We start from the raw sequence: 20,699 nt of genomic DNA, 5'->3' as shown, positions 1-20,699 counted from the left end.
ACTGGCAAGGAAGGTGGGGGTGCATGGGTGAGAAGACACAGCCAGGGGAGGTGATCTAAACTGACCAAAGGGATATTCCAGACCAATGACATCATGCTCAGTATATAAAGCTGGGGGGGAAGAAGGAGGAAGGGGGAAGTTTGGAGTAATGGCATTTGCCTTCACAAGCAACTGTTACATGTGATGGGGCCCTGCTCTCCTGAAGATGGTTGAACAACTGTCTGCCCACGGGAAGCTGTGAATTAATTCCCTATTTTTCTTGTGTGCATGGCTTTTGCTTTCCCTATTAAACTGTCTTTATCTCAACCCACAAGTTTTCTAGCTTTTATCCTTCCAATTCTCTCTCCAATCCTGCTGGTGGGGCAGTGACTGAGCATGGTATTTTCATCTCCAGCTGGGGTTAAACCACAACGTCCATGAAACAGGTTAGGAGTGGTTTCCTCACCAACAAGATTAATGGCTTCAAAAGCAGTTTCAGTTCACTTCCTCTTACATATACTGACAAAGAAACCTTTGGTGTCCAATGTCCTGGTTTTCCCCAACGCTAGTAAGCACTATGGAAAAGATATTGAGTTTTTGTGGTTTTTTTTAAACAACAGCCATTTACAAGTTTTCACTGAATTTGAATTCCAGTGGGATGGGATGGGGTGATGAAAAAAAGCCAACACAAGACATTAGTTTTTACCTTCCACAAACAACCAGTATTGCTAAAGTACAAAATGGTGCATGTTTAGTTCTGTGCAAAACATAGGTACTAATACCCCTTAAGCCCTCTGGTAAGTTTCAAATTTAAACTTCAATGTATTTTTACTGCTCTATTTTTCCATCATTGTAACTGAAAGCTAGAAATCCTGCAATAACTATAACTTGATTCTATAGAAATCTGGTCTGGTAGGTCAAAATGCCAAGATATCTCCTTCACTTTCTTGAATAAACTGAGAACTTCTATTCTCATCAAGAGCAGCTTCATAGGTTTTCCAGTTAGGAGAGAGAATATGCTGCTGGAAGTCAGCTTGTCTTATCTTGCTTTTCTGAATTTCTCTAAGAAACCTCCACACAATGCATTGTAATTTACCACTTTACTCAGAGTTAACAAATAACATTGAAAAAGCATTAGATATGAATAGTCAGTGGTGGAGCAAGGTTAGAATATGTTTTATTCAAGCATAAGGAAATATTTGTGGCCCTCCAAGAAAATTCTTCCAGACAACTATCCACCTTCTTCAAGAAAGAAAGCAAGAGACATCACTGCAGGTTTTAATGTTCAGCAGACTTCTGTGGCTAACTGCAGACCAGGTTATTGCAACATACTAAAGAACTATACAAACATTACTACTCCCTTTCCTCAGAAAGTTCTACCTCAATCTACAGTTACTCAGCTCTGCAGAAATGTGGATCCCAGAGAGTCCAGGATGTCCTCACAGACCAGACCATGTTATACTGTAATACTATCTGGCTCAATCTTCACTTCCACATGTGAACTGCAGTAAAAGTTAAAAAACAGACACCAGCCTATTCAATAAAGTAGTGTTTTTTCTGGGTTTTACAAGAAAAAAGAAAAGAAAAAAACACAAACACCACAACAGTAATACAAAGTACTACATTAATCACAACACTAAGTTTTGTCCAGCAGTTCTAGGGTATTTTAGCCCTTAAGAACAGGCATGTGATGTACTGCCCACTTACATTCTTGTATATGTATTTGAAGACCAGACAGCAGCAAATCACAGTACACCACAAACTACATTAACTGGACATGGGCACTCATGAAGAACTGCAAAGTAATAGCTCCAGCCCAAAACATTAGTTGAAGCTGTTCTCTACTGCAAGCTAAGAGCACAATGATGTCAAAATTCAGCCCATAAATGGTGACTCACTTAGGTTCCTACATCCTTATAACCTCACATTCCTCCCATTTTTAGAACGTCGTTACGTAGTCAGTCTTCCCACCACCTGCAAGATCTGAGTACTTCTAGAGAGCCTACAGCAAGCAGTATGCAGCAGTAAACTCACGGTTCTACTAGCAGACTGTACAGATTTAACCATGTTGAGTGTTAACCAAATAAGAAAATACTTTGGCCCAGATAATATTTTTTACAACACATGCAGCAATCTCCATGCTTTTTCAAGTTTCCACCTCAATATATTGCTTTCTGTTCACCTCATATTTAATTGAAGTGCCCTTTTTTATTTCGATTTATTTTATCGCAGCCCTGAGAGACTTGAAGTTGTTTACAGTTTCCTTTGCTCACGTCTCTCAACATCCAGTTTTACTTGTGCAAGAGCAACCCTTCTGACCTTTTTTCTACTTACAAGTACCATGGAAACAGAAAAGCAACCCATGATCAACAAGGAAATTTCAGAATTAATTATGGTAATTGCAAAAAAATGGGCATTTATGAGGAGTGAAACTATAAAAAAGAACTCCCTAACTCTCCACTGAACATAATCCCAGCTGTGTCCTAAACTGGATATACACTAAGTATTACACTCACAAATGCTGCTCATGTAGGAAATTTCACTACTGCATTTTCTTAAGCAAGAGACATCTGTTAACTAAAATATTCACGCTAATTGGCCTGGCCACTTTCAGACTACACAGAAAAGTACAACTCATTACAGGCTCATCTTCCCTGCTTCTTGGGTAAACCTCGTGTTCCACACCAACCTCTGCACTCAAAGAGATGTGCCAGCACACATCACACAACTTCAAGACTGGTGTTCCTTGATTGGGCCCCATCGGAGAAACATGCAATTGTCTTGAGTGCTCTTTACAGACCTGTCCTCCAACACCACCCTCACCAACTTGTAGAGCGCAAAAATCTAGTCATTTGCTATTGGATTGACAATCTAGCCTTAGCATCCAGATGCTAATGCTTGCCTCCTAGTCAAGATTTAAATTCGTATTTCCTAAGTTTTTCCCCCTTATTTGTAAAGATACACGCTTTATCTCTTTTGTGGCAGAAATCCCACTGCCCTGTTTTACTCATCTTAGGCAAACACTGCAACACTCATCTGCTCTATGAAGATGCATTTCAAGAGTCACTTTCCCAGTGACACATCCGGTGCCTTTCGTGCCAGGTAATACCTGAGCCTCACTTTCACAACTCCAGCACCGAACACTTAGTTTATGTAACGCAGCTTCAAAGGTTACACCCTTCAGCAACAAAGTTACAGCCTGAGGCGACCTATTCGGAACAAACTGTATTCAGCACAGGAGGGCAGCGGAAGTACCAGTTCACAGAACGCTTCCAGCCAGTCACCCCTGCTACACTGGGCTGCCCTGCTCGAGATGAAGCGCCTCTCCGGACCCCCAGCAGCCTCCTCGATCCTGCCCGGGACACACCGGGGCTCACGAGCCCAGGATACCCGCGGATCACGACTTGTGCCCGCGAAATTAACCCCGCGCCGCCGCCTCTCCCCGCCCCGCCACGTGCAGAACCGGAGCGGCGTTTTCCCTGGAAACCGCTCGCGGTCCGCCCGCTTCCCGCCCTGCCCGGCCGAGGCTGCGGCGGGGCGGGGGACACCGGGAGGGTGCAGCTCCCTCTTTCCCCCGCATCCCTCCGGCCACCCTGTCACTTGGGCAGGATGAAGGCGGGGGCCGGGGGAGGAGCCTCCAGTCGCTCAGGTGGGAAAATAAACACACAAAGGGCCCTCGCTGGCGCACGGAGGGGGGATTTACTCCCTCTCGTTTTTACTCCCTCCGCGAGAAAGGGGGGGCGCGGGGTCCCGGAGCAGCCTGTCAGGGGGGCTCCCGCTCCCCCCCTCTCCCAAGCCCGGGAATAAACAAAAGCGGGATCTACAGGACGGCACATGGGTAGAGACGGGGACCCCCGCAACGCACAGAGCCGGATCCGGGACAAGCGCTGACCGCAGAGGGTCCGTCCGGGCATGGCAACTCCCGCCTCACCTGCTTGCCCCGGTAGAAAAGGCGCTGGCGATCGGGGCTCACGCGGAAGGTCTCCTGGATCTTCTCCCGTAGGCACTCGATCTTGGTGAGGCGGCTCAGGTCGTCGATGGTCTGGGTCTCGGTGCCGTCGATCGTGCGGACCTGGATCCACATGGTGCCCGCCCGCCCGGCCACGGGCACGGGAGCGGGGCCCGGAGCAGGGGCTGGGGGCCGCTCCGCGGGTGAGCGTCGGCGGCGTGGGACTGCAGGGGAGGGGTCCGGGAGCTCTCCCGCTCTTTGTTCGGCTCGGCAGGGCAGGAATTTCAAACCCCGCTGAACGGGCGCGACCCTCCCGCCGCAATCCGGGCCGCCGGCCCCGCTCGGCGGGGCGCGGGAGAGGGAAGGGAGCTGAGCGGCTCCCGCGGCGCTCCCCGATCCCGCCGAGGCGGCGCGGGAGGCGGCGGGCAGAGCTATGGGGAGGCGGCGGGAGCCATGGCCCGGCCCGGGCAGTGTTTACCGGGAGCGCCGCCGCGCTCACATGGAGGTCACGGCGCCAACGCCGCTCTCGCGAGAGCCGCCGGCCGCGGCCGCGCGGAGACAACGCGGCGGGGCGGGGGCGGGGGGCGCGAGGCGGGCGCGCGGCACCGCCACGCCTCCACCCGTCGCACGCGCTCCGCACCGCGGCCCCCGCGCCGCGCGCGGCCCCGTCCCCGCCGTCCCGCGCGCGCCCCCGTCCCCGCCGTCCCGCGCGCGCCCGCCCGCCAGCGCGAGGCCTGCGGGGGGAGGGGCTGGCGCGCGAGCGGCGGGGGGAGCGGTCGGCGGCGTGTCCTTGGCGGGGCCCTGAGGGAGCTGCGGGAGCTGCAGGAGCTGCTGGATCTGTGCTCACGGGCTGCCGGGCCTCAAAGCCGCCGAACATCCACAGGCAAACCCGAGCAGGGTGTCCGCTAGAGAAACCCGGGCACCGGCGTTTCCGATGGCATAAAGCCTTGTCCCAGCCTGATGCAGCTATCCAAAGATAAGGACTGATCCGGGCTGCGGCTGTTTCGTTACGTAGATGGAAATAGGGGGCGAGACAAGAAGAGGCAAGCCTCGTTTATACTGCGAATCTCGTGTCGGTTTGCTTTCATGTATTTTTCTGTGCTAATTTATACCAGACAAATCTGTAATTTACGTGGGTGTTGCTGGGCAAGTCCTGGTAGGCAGCTGGGTCCCACACAGGCGCTTGGTCACTCCCTCACAGGAGGATGGAGAACAGAGTAAGAAGGGTAAAAGAAAATGGCCATCTAAATAAAAAGAGTGTAATAGGTAAAGCCACAAGCACATAAGCAAAGCAAAATAAGGAACTCATTCAGCACTTCAAGACTGGCAGACAGATGTGCATTTAGCCATTTCCAGGAAAGCAGAGCTGTGACGTGTGAAGTTTCCTTAGGAAGACAAGCACCATAACTCCTAAATCCCCATGCTTCCTCCTTCTTATCTCAACTCTCACTGCTCAGCATCACATCGAGTTACTTGAGCATTTAACTTGCATTAATAAATCTCATCCTAATAATGTAAGAGGACATTCTGGCACATACAGAAACTAATTATTCAGTTCGGTATCTCCAACTGTATGCTCCATGAGTTGTAGGAATGGACTCAAAACTCTATTTCCCATTGCCCCAACAATTGGTATTGTAACTTTACTTAGCAGGCCTTTACAGATAGTTCTTATTGAATGTATGACCCCTCTATGAAAAATCTATTGTTTCATTTCCTGGTTTTACTGAAACTAGGGTGCTTGCTGGGGATGCCTTGTTATTTTTCCATGGTCACCTTTACTCATTGACAAAAATCCTCCAATATAATAATTTTTACATCTTCTAATTGACCCTTCTTACCCATAAATAGCACATAGAGTTAGGCCAAAGAGGAGGGGAAAGCCCCTTCAGATCTCAAGCCCCCTGACTAATTGTTCTTCTTTTGCCATCTCTTACCATTCTCTTTTCTTCTGCAGTAAAAAGGTATTCAGTATACCCTGCATATCCCCTCAACTAGGGCTACAAGTCAGCATGATATTTTCCAAAAACTTTCTTCAAGATTCTCATGGTAGGAACCAACAGATCATTTCCAGTTCAACAAATCTGAAGTGTAAAAGGGACACATATAAAAAATTTGCAGACCCTCTGTTCCCATTGCTTGACTGAAAGATGCCTGTATCACCTGTAGCGCTGGGAATGTCCTTGAATTTGGTCCACAATAGGATTAAAATCCTCACCACCTCCCATATGCTCTTTATTTTGATATGTATCCTCTTTATTGATCCCTGTCCCAATGTTATATGGCATGGAAAGGAGGAAACTAACATTCACACATCTTCTGTTTTCTTCCCTCCACAACATACAATCCCTTGCTGTTTTCTCAATACATACACCTGCATATCTCTTCTCATTTTACACTGGTTTCTGAATATCTGGATCTCTGTGAAATAATGTCATAAAAGGACAAACATGAAAAAAGCCTCATCCCATTTACCAAATCAGCAACAAAACAACATCAACTGTAAGGTAATAGATTGCAAAGGCACGATTTCCTTATCCTTCCTTCCTCATCCTTCAATTTATAAGGTGGCCACCATTGATTACAATATCTCTTAATTTTATCTTCAGTCATCAGATTTTCCCCAAACTTATTCCAATTTTTCAGAATGCAATTAGAAGGACTACAGGAAGGAATGGTTTGATCCTGTATTTAACAATATTAAGTTACCCAATTTCTTTATCCTTAGGTCTCAGCTTCCAATAGTTACACTGCTCCAGTCCCACTGATCTATCAAGGCCCTCCACCAAGCATTCTTTTGTGACTGACGTGGAGACTGATACCTATAAATCTACATCTTTAGAATTTTTTTTTTTCCAGGGAAGAAAGGAAATATGATACTCACCACTTCAGGAATTCATCCTCATCTCCCTTGCACAAATACCTCTGGAGCATTGCGCCTTTGAGTTGCCTTATGCCCCAGTGCTAGAGAGGATTTTTTGGAGTCCCCACTCAAACTGGTCAGTGTGCGCTGGAGTCCTGTCTGACCTGATTCTGTTGCCAGGTGTAGTGGGTTTCTGTGGCTGGGTTTTGGTAGCAGTGGGGCTACAGGAGTGCCTTCTGTTAGAAACTGCTAGAAGCTTCCCCTGTCCCATGGAGCCAATGCCAGCCGGATCCAAGACGGACTTCCTGCCGCTGGCTAATCAGGAGTAATAGTAATGCCTCTGTGATAACATATTTAAGAACAGAAAGTTGTGGCACAGAAAGAATTCCAGGCAGGGAAGAGCAGAGTGAGAACATGGCAACAACAATGCAGACACCAAGGTCAGTGCAGAAGAAGGGCGAGGAGGTGCTCCAGGCACAGGAGCTGAGGCCCTGCAGCCCCTGATGCAGACCATGGTGGAGCAGCTGTGCCCCTGCAGCCCATGGGGGACCATTGGGGTGCAGAGACCCACCTGCAGCCCATGGAGGAGCCCGTGCTGGAGCAGGGGGATGCATGAAGGAGGCTGTGACCCCGTGGGAGGCCTAAGATGGAGCAGGGTCCTGCTAGGGACCTGCAGCCCGTGGAGAGGGAAGCCCACATTGGAGCAGGTTTTTCCCAGGTAGGACTTGTGGCCCCTGTGGGGGACCCACATCAGTACAGGTCATTCGTGAAAGGACTGCATCCCATGGAGGAGTGACCCACGGGACAGCAGTTTGGGAAGAACTGCTGCCTGAGGGATGGACTCACACTAGAGAGGTCCATCAAGGATTGTCTTCCATTGGAGGGACCCCACGGGAGCAGGGGAAGGGCTCCTCTCTCTGAGCAGCGGCAGAAACAACAACTGACCATAACTCCCATTCCCCATCCCCCTGCACTGCTGGGGGGGAGGAGGAAGATCAAAAAAGGAAGGAAGGGTGGGGGGAAGGCATTTTTAAGACTGTTTTATTTCTCACTCTTTGGGTCTTATTGTGTTAGTAATCAATTTAAGTGCTATCCTCACTTCGAATCTGTTTTGCCCGTGAAGGTAACCCGTAAGTGACCTCTCCCAGCTGTTATCTCAACTCATGAATCCTTAGCTGTTTTTTTTTAATCTCTCCTCTGTCCAGTTGCAATTGGAGTGAGAGAGTGGCTTTAATGGGTACCTGGCATCTAGCCAGTGCCAACACACTACACCAGGGCAGCAAACTTTTATGGCTGTCCCATTTGAGTCACCAGAGATTATCTCAAATACAGGTTCTTTCAACCCGTTGTGGAAGGCAGAGTCAAGATATTTGTTATTTCATGTCTGTGTAGAAATGGGTGCTAGCTTTGTGGATTTAACACCTGTAAACCGGTGTGTAAAACATCCTTTTTCCTGTGTAAGCACTGTTTAGCAATAGCTAAAACATCACTGTGTTATCAACACCATTTTGGTCATAAATCAAAAACATAGCACCATACCAGCTAATATGAAGAAAATTCACTCCATACCAGCAAAAAATGAATGCTGGTAAAAAGACTGATGTATCCAATACATGGCTTGCTAGAAACCAGGAAATGTGATAATCAATGCCTTTGGCAGGAATTCTGAGAAGATTTATCATCTGAGATTTTGGCAGCTTGATTAAAATGTAGATTTACAAGATGCAGATGACACCTACATAACTTTGTGACTTTTTTTTTGTAGTAGTTGTAAATATAACTGATAGGGTGCTGAGTTAGGGGAAGAAACAGATCACAAACAAGAGTTATTAGAACACTGTTTATTAGACTGTTATTATTAACCACAGATAACTGAACCGCAGATGCAACTATGGCCTCACACAGCATGCACAGTCACAGTCACCCAGCTGGAACAGCAGCAGAGAGGCCAATCCCAAAAGTTCACTCAGGAACAGGGGCTCATGCCCACACTCTGGGGGATTCCTGGAGTTGTGCACAGTTGCACATAGGCTTCCTCGTTTCGCAGCTGTAATCCTTGTCCACCTATAGCAGCTGCTGCCCTCTTGCATGTTGTGTGGGTTACATGACCCGTGGTAGGTGCCAGTGTGTGCTGGAGGACATGGGCAGGTTCAGCAGCTCCTTGGTACCCCAAGCTTACCAGGTTTTGATCCAAGACCACTGTGAGTTCTTGGGAGGCTTTCAGATGCTTTTTCCCAGCATGTAGGGTAGGTAATGCTGAAGGAGAAACTGACTGAGTAGCATAGTATGTATGATGGACTGAGGTGACAATAGCAGAAGAATTACTAGAATTAGGACAGCAAGGAAAGGAATCAAGTGTATGAAAGTAAAACATGGGAGTAGTGAGCAAAGTGCAAGGATCTAATCGAAGACAAACTCAAGAAATTAGTGACAAAAAACCAGAGTTACATAGAAAAGGAAAATTTGACATGATATTTTGTAAGACAATACTAATTTTCTTAGAGGAAAATGCCACGGTCCGCAGGGGTAGGGGGGATGGGACCAGGCACTGCAATTAGGGTCCTGAGGTCTCGTGCAGCAATGCCAGTTTATTCAAGAGATACAAGGGTTTAAAAAACCGCGGTTTGAGGGGCGGATTCCAAACCAGGGAGGTGCAAGAGATTGACAGCTCAGGGAAAGATGTGGTAGGGGGACAGGGGAAAGATGGGTGGAACTCCCGGGTATCTGAGGGAGCTGGCTAATGGTAGCTCTCTCTGCACTGTGGTAGCTACAGCTAATCAGTAACAGAGGCGGGAAAACAGGGGAGAGAAAGAGATAAACAACTTTCAAAGGGGAAGCCTGAGGGAGAAATGGGGACAATATGGAGGTACAGCAGGATTCATAAATTTTGACAATAAACCGGGGTGCACAAGGATTCATAAGCACACAACAATAAACTGGGGAAAAACTGCCAGTCTGCTGGGTGGATTATCTAGTGAGTAAAAAGTCCATTCAGATTCCATTAATGCTTCTCCAGGCGACATATCTCTCCCATTCTGTCTTTTCATCCATCATAGGAAAACAATAGAACAAGAGTGAGAGATTAATGAAAGTTAAATAAATTGAGAATGACACACTGATAAGCAAGATTTTGTTTTGAAATTAAGACGGTTTTCATGATGAAATGTTCAAAAGCAAACCATGATGCAAATTTGGTGAGTTTTTTGAGATAAAACAGTTAAAGGTTTAAAATTACGGGATGAAAAATGGAAACTGTTAGAATGAGGCCTTTGTATGTATAGGAATTTTCATAGTTTTCCATGGGTAGGTTGCTTTAGCATGTAAATAAAGATAATTTTTTGCTTGAGATAATGTGTGTACTGGTATTTGAAATACTGTCTGAATTCTGGAGATTACCTTATATATTTTATGTTTGCCAGCAGGAGACATCTTACTGTAATGACCTTGATGTGGATGAAGTCATGGGGATAGTAGGAGCCAGCAATTAGCTTGACAAAGAGACAAACACGCGGGACATGTGAGGAGGGAGTAGAAGAATGGAAGAAAAATACCAGGCAAAGAAAGCAAAGAAGCTATCAGAAGAGCAAAATGTGTGCCTTTGAGTTTCAAGGCGGAGCTATGGCAGGGCACCAGCAAGCCAAGAAGGAAAAGATAGGAAATTTTTTTACAGAATTATTTTTCTAGACAACCTTTTAATGACTTGAAGGCAATGTGACAACTTGTGTGGATGTTTCATTATTATCAAATGTGCTGATGTGTCTTCCAGGGAAGAGGAAGAGAAAAAGAAAATTGAAAATGTTCGTATACTGAACTGAGCAGAATTGTGTCCCCAGCTCCCACAAAGTCATTGTGACTACTCCAGCATAAACATGGAAAGAAGAGAGAAAACCAGTATGGCTGACTTCATTACCCTAATTTAAACTTGACAAAGAGACCAAAAGCAAATCCAATATAGTTGTTGCAGATTACGCAGCAAATGTGCATAAGAATGGTGTCCTATATGTAGGGCTGACTCTGTATTCTAGCCTGTCAGGGAAAAAGATAAAAAGAAGTAAATACAAGGATATTACATAATTCTAATAATCCCCTAACAGAAATAAGTAAAGAATTCACGTTGTTTCTTGACATAATTCTGCTGATTCTAGCAAAATCACTACAAGAATTTATCTCAGTATATGCTTTTGTCTGTTAAAAGCTTGCTAATTTATGTTAGTAAACTTGTCATCCTCAATTATTTCAGATGTCAGTAATTTTTGCCGTGAAAAGTAACACATTGTGGGTTTACAACCTCTGTGTATGATTTGAGACCTTTTTCTTGGTTTGATTTGTTCATGTCAATTTAGGTACCAATATAATATACTGCAGCATATAAGAGTAATTGATTTTTTTAATGGAAATGCAGTTATTTTATCAAGAATTATTGTTTTATAATTATGTTTCAAATTCTACATTACTGAAATGAATAATGAGACATTACATTTTCTTTCAAGTTTTTGTTTATAAATCATGTGATATTCTGGCTAGATCCAACCATACTGCATTTTTTACATTCGTCTTTCTAAGAAGATGCATAACTTAGGAGCAAAACTATTTTGTTGAGTAGAGCACTTGTAACTCTGTAGCTTATAGTTTTAATATAGAGAAATATTTTATGTGTATGATAAAACAAGTCTTCTATAACAAAGCAGAGCAATGTTAAATTGCTTAACAACGACTTAAGAAAGTGAAATGCCAAGTAGCACTATTCAAGCTCAGTTGGTCAACTGCAGGTTTTTAGGTATTAGGAATGAACACACAACTTATCTTGTAAGCAAAGTAGAAAATCAGGAGTAAACCTGGTCAAAACTACTCACATTTTGTTATGTAGATGGAAAGAGGTATATCTACTTTATGTCTTGTATTTCTTTCTCTGACTCAGAAATGGCAGCCTCTGTAAGTCTCAGCCTCTGTTATTTTCGAGAGGATATCAAAGGATAGCATTTATGGGGCCATTTAGTGCTTTCCACAGTACCATTATCTTTTACTCTTGCAGTTATTTCTCTGTAAAAGACAGAATGGTTTGAGCACAATCTTATCCTAGAGTTGTACCCAGTCCTTAAAACACAGCTTAATCAGGAGGACAAGCCACTTTTCCTTTAAAAATCTTCAGATGGCTGGGAGCCTAACTACCTAAAATACTACCATTTCTCTATGAAGTCATACGATAGGAATGAAAGTGTCCCATGATCTCACCATATGAACCAGCAGTGTGCCCAGGTGGCCAAGAAGGCCAGGCATCCTGGCCTGTATCAGCAATAGCATGGAGAGGAGGACCGGGACAGTGATTGTCCCTCTGTACTTGTGGCACTGGTGAGGCCACACCTCGAATTCTGTGTCCATTTTTGGGCCCCCCACTACAAGAAAGACATTGAGGTGCTGGAGCTTGTCCAGAGAAGGGCAACAAAACTGGTGAAGAGTCTGGAGCACAAGTCCTGTGAGGAGGCTGTGGGAGCTGAGGTTGTTTATCCTGGAGAAAAAGAAGCTCAGGGGTGACCTAATTGCTCTCTACAACTACCTGAAAGGAGATTGTAGCCATGTGTGGGTTGGTCTCTTCTCCCAGGTGACAAGTGACAGGATGAAAGAAAATAGCATCAAGTTGTATGAGGGAAGGTTTAGATTGAATATTAGGAAATAGGTGGATGCGGCAATTAGGGATATGGTTTAGTGGTGAACATGGCAGTGCTGGGTTAACAGTTGGCCTTGATAATCTTAGAGGTCTTTTCCAACTTATACAATTCTATAACCCTACCTCATCAATTTATCTAATTTCAAATTCCAATTCTTCTCTAAACTTAATGTTTAAATAAACACAGAAATTTCTTGTGAATTCAGGTAGGACTGTATGTCAACTGGGTCTGGTCAGCCAAAACAACAACATTAACCCTAACTCTTATGACAACTCTCAGTAAGACAGTATTAACCCTAACTCATCATTCCTAAAGCTTCTTCCCAGATTAATATAACTATAATCCTGTACATTAAACTCCACAAGTGCAAAGGCTAGAAAAACACAAGTCAGGAAACCACATTCAGGTCTAAACCTAGGTGTAATGACACATGTCCATAATTTAGAAGTATTAGTCTATTTCTAGGTCTTTCCCTGCTCAACAGTGCCTGCTAATCCTTCCTGAAATTCTAGCCCAGCTGAACCGTCTTCCAGCCTGACCTAGCCTTTCAGCCATAGCAGATCCAGCCTTTACTTTAGAAAGTCATCCTTTGCTACCCTACTTCCAAACTGAAATGCTCACCTCATTTTACTGTCTAATTAAAGACAATTGCTTCTTTTATATCTGTTTACCTAGGACTAAAGGTTCTGGCTCTGCAATGGTGTTAGTGTATATGTTTACCTCTGAAAATCAGTGAAAAAAAAAGTCTACCTGTTTGACTCCATCAGAAAACAAGGATAGAGTTGATAGTTCTCAAACAATGCTTTCAATGCTTAAAAAAGTAAAATGTGCAAAAAGGGAAAACATTTAAACTAATTATATCTGAATTATTAAAATATTTACTTATGAAAACTGAAGCAATTAGGCGTCAGTTAAGGACTACATGCTTGCCAAATTTTGTTGGGGTTTATTTGCATAATAAAGTATATTAAATTTGATCTGCTGAAAATGTATTCATTCATATGGGTGTATTTTTCCTTATGTAGTGATCTGATTATTAATTAAATGTCAGAAAGAAAAGTACTTCAAAGTGAAACTGTGTGTACTAAGGCCAGAATTTTTTATTCTCACTGTCATAAGCTCCAGAAAATAAAAGCAAAGGAACTAGAATATTTTTCATAATCAAATTTTCAGTACAGTATATCACTTATATATGAGAAACTAAACAGTAATCAAAATCAAGATGATGTATTCTAAAAATTACTAAGTGCTGCAAATATATAAGTAGTATAAAGTCAGTTGAATTACACTATACCTATTCTTGTAGGTTTTTGCAGACTCATAAAATTAGAGAATGGTTTTACTTGGAAGGAATCTTTAAAGGTCATCTAGTCCAACTCCCCCCTTGCAGGGGGCAGGGACACCTTTCGCTAGACCAGGTTGGTCAGGGTCCGATCCAACCTGGCCTTGAACAGTTCCAGGGACAGGCATCCACAACTTCTCTGGACAAGCTGTTCCAGTGCCTTACTACCCTTGTCATAAAAAATTTCTGAATCTACTCTTCTAATGGTTTAAAGCCATTACCCCTTGTCCTACTGCCACAGGCTGTACTAAAAGGTTTGTACCCACTTTTCTTACGGGCCTCCTTTAAGTTTTTAAGCCCCAGTAAGGTCTCCTTGGAGCCTTCTTTTACCCAGGCGAACAAGCCAAACATTTTCAACTTTTTCTCTTAGAAGTGTTCTGTCCCTCTGATTGTCTTTGTCTCCCTCCTCTGGAATCACTCCAACAGGTCGATTTCCTGCTGTGCTGAGGACCCCAGAGCTGAATGCAGCACTACAAGGCAGGGCTTCACGAGAGCAGAGTAGAGGGACAGAATCCCCTCCCTCGACCTGCTGGCCATGCTGCTTTTGATGCAGCCCAGGATACAATTGTCTTTCTGGGCTTCAAGTGCACATTGCTGGATAATGTGCAGCCTCTTATCTACTAATACCCTTAAGTCCACATCCTCAGATCTGCTCACAGTCCCTTCATCCCCTGTACTGATACTGGGAGTTGCCCCAACCCAGGTGCAGGACCTAGCACTTGCACTTGTTGAATATCATGAGATTCTTATGGGCCCAGTTCTCAAGTCTGTCAAGGTCCTTCTGAATGGCATCCTGTCTCTCAGGCTTGTCTACTGCACCACTCGATTTGATATTGACAAACTTGCTGAGACTGCACTCAATCCCTTTGTCTGTGCCATAGATCGAGATATTAAACAGTACTGGTCCTAGTATGGACCCCTGAGGGACACCACTCGTCACTGAGCTCCATTTGGACATTGAGTCATTGAACACTACTCTCTGGATGAGACCAATCAGTCAATTCCTTGAATGAATGAACAGTCCATCCATCAAACCTATCTCTCTCCACTTTGGAGAAGGATGTTGTGAGGCACTATGTAAAAGGCCTTATAGAAGTTCAGACAAATGACATCCATAGCTCTTCTCTTTCCACTGATGTAGTCATTCTGTCATAAAAGGCCAATACATTGGTCTGTAAAGACTTAACTATGGTGAAACTATGCTGATTTTGTCAAATCACCTCTTTGTTGTCCAGACTGTGCCTTAGCATAGCTTGTAGGAGGGTCTGTTCCATGATCTTTCCAGGCATAGAGGGGAAGCTGAAAGGCTGGTTCTTCCCAAAGTCCTCCTTTGTACTCTTTTGAAAAATGAAATTTTGAAAATATTTCCCTTTTTCCAGTCTCCTGTGACTTCAGCTGAGTGCCATGACTTTTTAAATATCACAGAGAGTGGCTTAGGAACTACATCAGCCAGTTCCTTCAGGACTCTGGGATGCATCTCATCTGGTCCCATAGACTTGTGTACATTCAGATTCCTCAAATGGTCACAAACCTGAAATTCTCTTGGAGTGGGAGAGGCTTTTCTTCCCTGTTCACTCCTTCCGCTCAAGAGGTGTGGAAAGAGAAATTGCTAGTGAGGACTGAGGCAAAAAAATTGTTGAGCATCTCAACGTTCTCCTCATCTGTTGTTACCAGTTTGCTAGTCTTGTTCACTGGGCATGGGAGTTACATTTTCTTTGACCTTACTGGCTGACATGCCTTTAGAAGTACTTATTATTCTTTGTATCTCTTGCCAAGTTCAAGGGCAGGTGTTTTGTGGCTTTAGCTACAACTACTAAAAATTCATGTATTATAAAGCTGTAAAGGAGATTACTATTTTACCTCTTGAAAAGCTTTATAATTTTTTCAAGTGCTTTTTAGTGGCAGTAGAATTTATCTTTTTAGAAATATCTCTATTCCTGACTATGCATCAGAGAAGTGATTCGTGAGCAACGTGCAACTCAAAACAGCACCACGCAAGACATTTCTAAATGATTTTGGTGTTCATTACACAGAAAATGCATAATATCCTTGTTCCAGGCTATCCTAGGGGCCTGTGAGAAAGTTAGAGGGTTTTCTTGTGCCAATAGCTTTCTGGTTTTGTGAACACCACAAAACTTTCTGATTAAACAGCTAGACCTTTGCAATGATGGGTGTAGGATAAGTGAGAGTAACCTCACAGCAATGCAATACCTAGCACTCCTGGAATCAAATGTAGACCTCTGAGTGAAATATTGAAGCTAAATGCACATCATATGCTAAAATTAGATGCTGAAGAAGTACATCCAAAACTAGCAACATGATGAGTGGTGAGCTATTTAAAGTCAGTATGGGCAGTTTGTGTCTGTCTTGATCTAGAAGGACAGAAGCAATAAGGGAAGTCTTAAATTCTGTTTTGCAGATAATACAAACAGCTCAAACAGCTAATGCTGGATACCCACTTAGTCAGTTTGCAATAAGTAGGTTGGTGTTTTCTTTAACAAAAATCCCTAAGTACAATAAGCTATCACTTCCTAAAGGTGATGTAAGACAGTTCTTCCAGATAGTTAATTGACCTCATGTAAGTGATCATGATTTTGGTTTGCCATGGTGGCATTCTAAGCATTTGTAGGTTCAGTGTGGCATAAAACTATCAGCTTTCTGATAGTCATTCATCCATTCTTCATGGATGTCATTCTTCATTCCTGAAAAAAAAAAAGATCTTTATATCTGCAAAGTGCACACACTTATCTGTCCATTACATTCAACATACACAGAATGGCACATTCTACATATCAGATAGTAACTACAATGTAAGAAAATAATGGAGACTGAAAAAAATAGAATAATTGTTGAGTGCTATATGACATTACAATATTGAGTAAAAACGTTCTTGGACATCAGTAGTATTTTACATGAATAAGGGATAAAGAAAGTTTCCAAAGAGAATGAATCTGTGACTGGTGACAGAATCAGCCCATTGTATCCATTGTTTTCATGATGCCTTTTTTTTAAAAATGTTTTTTAGTTGTCTGGTATTTAAGGAATAAAAAAAAAAAAAAAAAAAAGGAAGAATTAAGTAATTTCACACTGGTCTATGGAATATAGGCTAGAAAATCTAAAACATTTTAAGGATTTTATTGGAGACATTCAGGAACAGACTTTGCAATAAATTTCTTTAGGAATACTCCTAAAAATGCAACCAAATGGAAAAATAGAAATAAAAAGGGCTTTAGCTTTTCAACACAGGATGTGGATTGAATTATACTTTATCCATGATAACTGTCATGGATATCCTGTCATGTCTTAATTTGTGGACATCATACAGTCACAAATTTTACCATCTGCTCTAAAACTCATGCATCAGAAAAATTCTATGTAATGACCTCTTTGATATATCATATCCTGCAGTATATCTAGATCTAATTAAAGAAAGGATGTCTGTTTTAGGGTCAGCTTGCTGTTAAAAGTAATGTAAATCCTCAACTGCAAACTGAAACTGCTACAAGGACCAAAGTGTACACTGACTGACACATTTGCTTTTTATCATCTTTGATGCCCACAAGCTGAGCATTTCCAACACTCCTTATTCCTTATTTTCTTTGTCCTGCTGCCTTTACAAGGTTTTTAAGGAGAAGGGATTACCCAATGTTAGGATGATTATGTCTGTCTCTTTCTGTGGTGTGTTATAAGAGGATGGAAGAATCTAACCCAATTAATTTTAATTTTTTCTTTTTTATAGGATGCTCTCTGTGTTTGTTTGTGGGGTTTTTTTCTCATCAAGGTTGTAATATAAAGCTGTTCAATCATCTTTTACTTTCACATATCATCAGCCGCTCTTTTGTACGTGAACTTTCAGTCAGATGTTTTGAGAGGACACCTTGCACTTGCAAACCTGCAAATAAGAAGTGGATATGCTTTTTCATTTGCTCTGAGCAGTTTCCTGAGGCAGTGGAACTCAGTGAAGTTGCAACATGGGAATACAGTAAGTCCTCAAAGAAATGCAGACCCTGGCAGTGGTAAGGGAGCCATCCAGTGGGCTCTTGTGAGACATACAGCCACGACAAAATAAAATTAACTAATTTCAGGGAGTTTTCAGCCTTTTTGATTGCAAGATGTTGAGTGTTGTTGTCCTTTTGTCCCAAACCTGCTTGTACTATTAAATGCCAAATTCCTTTACTTTTTGTGTTCATAGTAAGGAACTAATTTTCCCTGAAACATGAGAGTTTCTGAAGATCAGGATATGGAGTTGCATTTTCTAGAATACTCATTCAATTAAACTGTAAACGCCAAGCCCTGGGGTTTTTTTCAGTTTATGTAATGGAAAGGGAAAATCACCATATAATAATGAATGAGGTTGGAAGGCATTAATACATTCCTTTGATTTCTATTTTGAAATACAGTTTAATCCTAATGGTTTTGATGTTAAGTATGTGATATTTTAAATTAATTTAAAAGGTTTCCAAATTCTCATTAGAGATTTCTTTAAATTCTTTTAAAAGATTCTTACAGATGATTTATGGATAATTTATTTATGATTTGTTCACTTACCAGAGTAAACTAAAAAATAATGAAAAAGATTACTATTAATGCTTACAGCAGCACAAGATCTGCAACACAGAAAATTTTAGATTATAGTTCAAGGAGTAAGGAGAAATTGCCAGTGGTTTCTAAGCTTGGAGAAAATGTTAATTGAAAGGAAAATTAAGATTTATCTTTATTCCACATAAGCCAGTACATAGGAGATTTTTTTCCTGTCATTCTTACTCCTCAAAACTTGATCAAGGATTGATCTTCAGTAAAAACACTGGACTTTGTTCCTTGTCAAAGAATGGATTAAAGAGTTATAATGTCAGATATAATCACAAAGTCAGAAAAAAACATGCAACTGAGCAACTCTTAATTGAAAAGCTAAGAAGAACTCAGCACAATACTAGAGATGGATTTAAAATTTTTATTCCTCCATGTATGGTATGAGACACTGAGGCGTGTTTCTCTTCTGATCACCATTAAAATCTGTCAGTATAGTACAGAATCTTTTGCTGAAATATGTGTAATATGGCAAAGCACATTAATCAACTAGTTATTTAATAATAATTTTTTTTAAATGTTTCTGTAAGAAAAACTGTGAGAGGGCCATGAACATATCAGCAGGCTCTAACTGCCATGAGAAGCCTGCAACCTCCTTTCTCTGCATCCCCCCTCTGTAAACCATTCCCCTCACTGAGTGCTTGACTACTTTTATTTAAGGTCAATTCAATTTCCCTTGCAGAGAGACAAACCTTTGCTGCTCCCTGACAGGTTTATTTGCCATTTCTTCCTCCAAATATCTGTTATTAGTGCCTCAAAAATGTATCTCCACTTTTTAATTAAAAAAAAGATAAACTCTATAAGTTTCCTGAGTATGTGTCACAGTCATGTTAATCTCATTAAATTGAATAAAATATTGTTCAGTGTAAGAAACAGCTTAATAAAGACCCATGACAAAGGTTTTGAATAGATTATTCTTCTCTGTTCGCTGAAGAAAAAAAAAGCTGAATTTAGGAGAGGATCAGGTTTACTTCAATAGTGTTTGCCTAAGTAGATTACAATAAGAACACTGACAACTCCTAATTTCATAGCAAATTTTAGATGCCTTCTAAAAAGCATTCATGAATCTTCTGCTAAAATCACCAGTTCTCTGGAATCTGAATTTCTATACATATTAATTTCTGCATTACAGTAAAGGCAGATGAAGTTACTAATTTTAAGCTTTTTTTTTTTTTTTTTTTTTTAATTATTAGAATCATGCATATGAGACTTTGTAACACAATGCTGGCAAGTCTGTGTCTGCAGTTAAAACCCATTAAATTTATTGATATTTATGTAGTGATGCCTTAAGCCCCTAATGGTTTTTTATTTTTCTAATATTGGTAAGCCTTATAAATTTTATAAGTAGATTCTAAAAGCAGCAACCCTCCCTCCTTTGTCCCTTGTCCCTTATCCCTTTCCCTCTAGCACCCTTGTTTACACATTCCTTAACCCTCTTACCCCATTCTATGCTCCCTATATCACCCCTACTCCTGAATCTAGCAGAAATGTTTAGTCTTTGGCAAGGCAAGGCCTAGATTGTTGGCAGAACAGCATATCAGGGCCTAAAACACAGAATACGGTCAAAAACTGGGTAACTATGTACCCTTTGTGCTCTGAGGGAGATGAAGGTGGGATGAATAGGGGGTCCCGAAATGTACCCCAGACCCATTTTCAGGGGGTGGACCCGGGGCGGTCCAGAGTAAAGGCCACAGGGTGGACACATTCATGATTGGATGGATGGTATTATAAAATGTAACCTCTCGGGCACAGGGGCGCGTCTTGTAACATCTTTAGCCTTGGCAAAATAAACCCTTTCTTATCTCACCCCTAATTAACTGCTCCGGAGATTTTTTTCAGCACTTAAATCCCACAGCAACATAGTACAAATATACCTAAAGGGGCCCCCTGTTGGTCTAGTGGTTAGGAGGCAGCACTCTCACCGCCACAGCCCAGGTTCGATTCCCGGTCAGGGAAACTCCCCCGGGCAGATGGAGCTCGTCAGCCCTGTAAGGCCATCCATCTAAGAGAAGGTCACTCTAAACAAACCTACGTCCTGAGGACCTCACTGCCACTGTCCAAGCTCACTCGGCCCCGGCAGATGAACCTTAGGATTAAAGGGTGGGCTCAGTTCGGCGCACACTGTGTCTCACCTAAAAAATCCACTGTGCAGGCTTGAAGGGTAAAGACCTTTCCCAAATCTTTGTTCGTGAAGACTGGCTATACATACCTAAACATTGTAGATCACCTCATCTGTTAAAACTAAGTTCCAAAAAATATTGAGGTTGAAGTTCTTTCTAGTTTGTTGTCAGTGACTTGTTATGTTTCATTAGA

General features: G+C 42.5%; 1 protein-coding gene across 3 annotated transcripts in view; it reads right to left on the bottom strand.

The window, feature by feature from the left end:
* UHRF2 (ubiquitin like with PHD and ring finger domains 2) overlaps positions 1–4,421 on the bottom strand; it is an 80,495-nt gene extending 76,074 nt beyond the window's left edge. Inside the window, exon 1 of one of the 3 annotated variants that reach the window (XM_032676834.1) lies at positions 3,911–4,421. In XM_032676834.1, coding sequence (XP_032532725.1) covers positions 3,911–4,063 — 153 coding nt within the window. In that variant the 5' untranslated portion in view covers positions 4,064–4,421. The remainder of the gene's footprint in view (positions 1–3,910) is intronic. The other 2 variants (XM_032676832.1, XM_032676833.1) reach the window with 2 other exon arrangements.
* Between the last annotated feature and the right edge of the window lie 16,278 nt (positions 4,422–20,699).

The sequence above is a fragment of the Chiroxiphia lanceolata genome, chromosome Z (assembly GCF_009829145.1).
Source record: "Chiroxiphia lanceolata isolate bChiLan1 chromosome Z, bChiLan1.pri, whole genome shotgun sequence".
Lineage (NCBI taxonomy): Eukaryota > Metazoa > Chordata > Aves > Passeriformes > Pipridae > Chiroxiphia > Chiroxiphia lanceolata.
The sequence above is the reverse complement of the archived record's forward strand: the minus strand, read 5'-3'. Positions and strand labels throughout refer to the sequence as shown.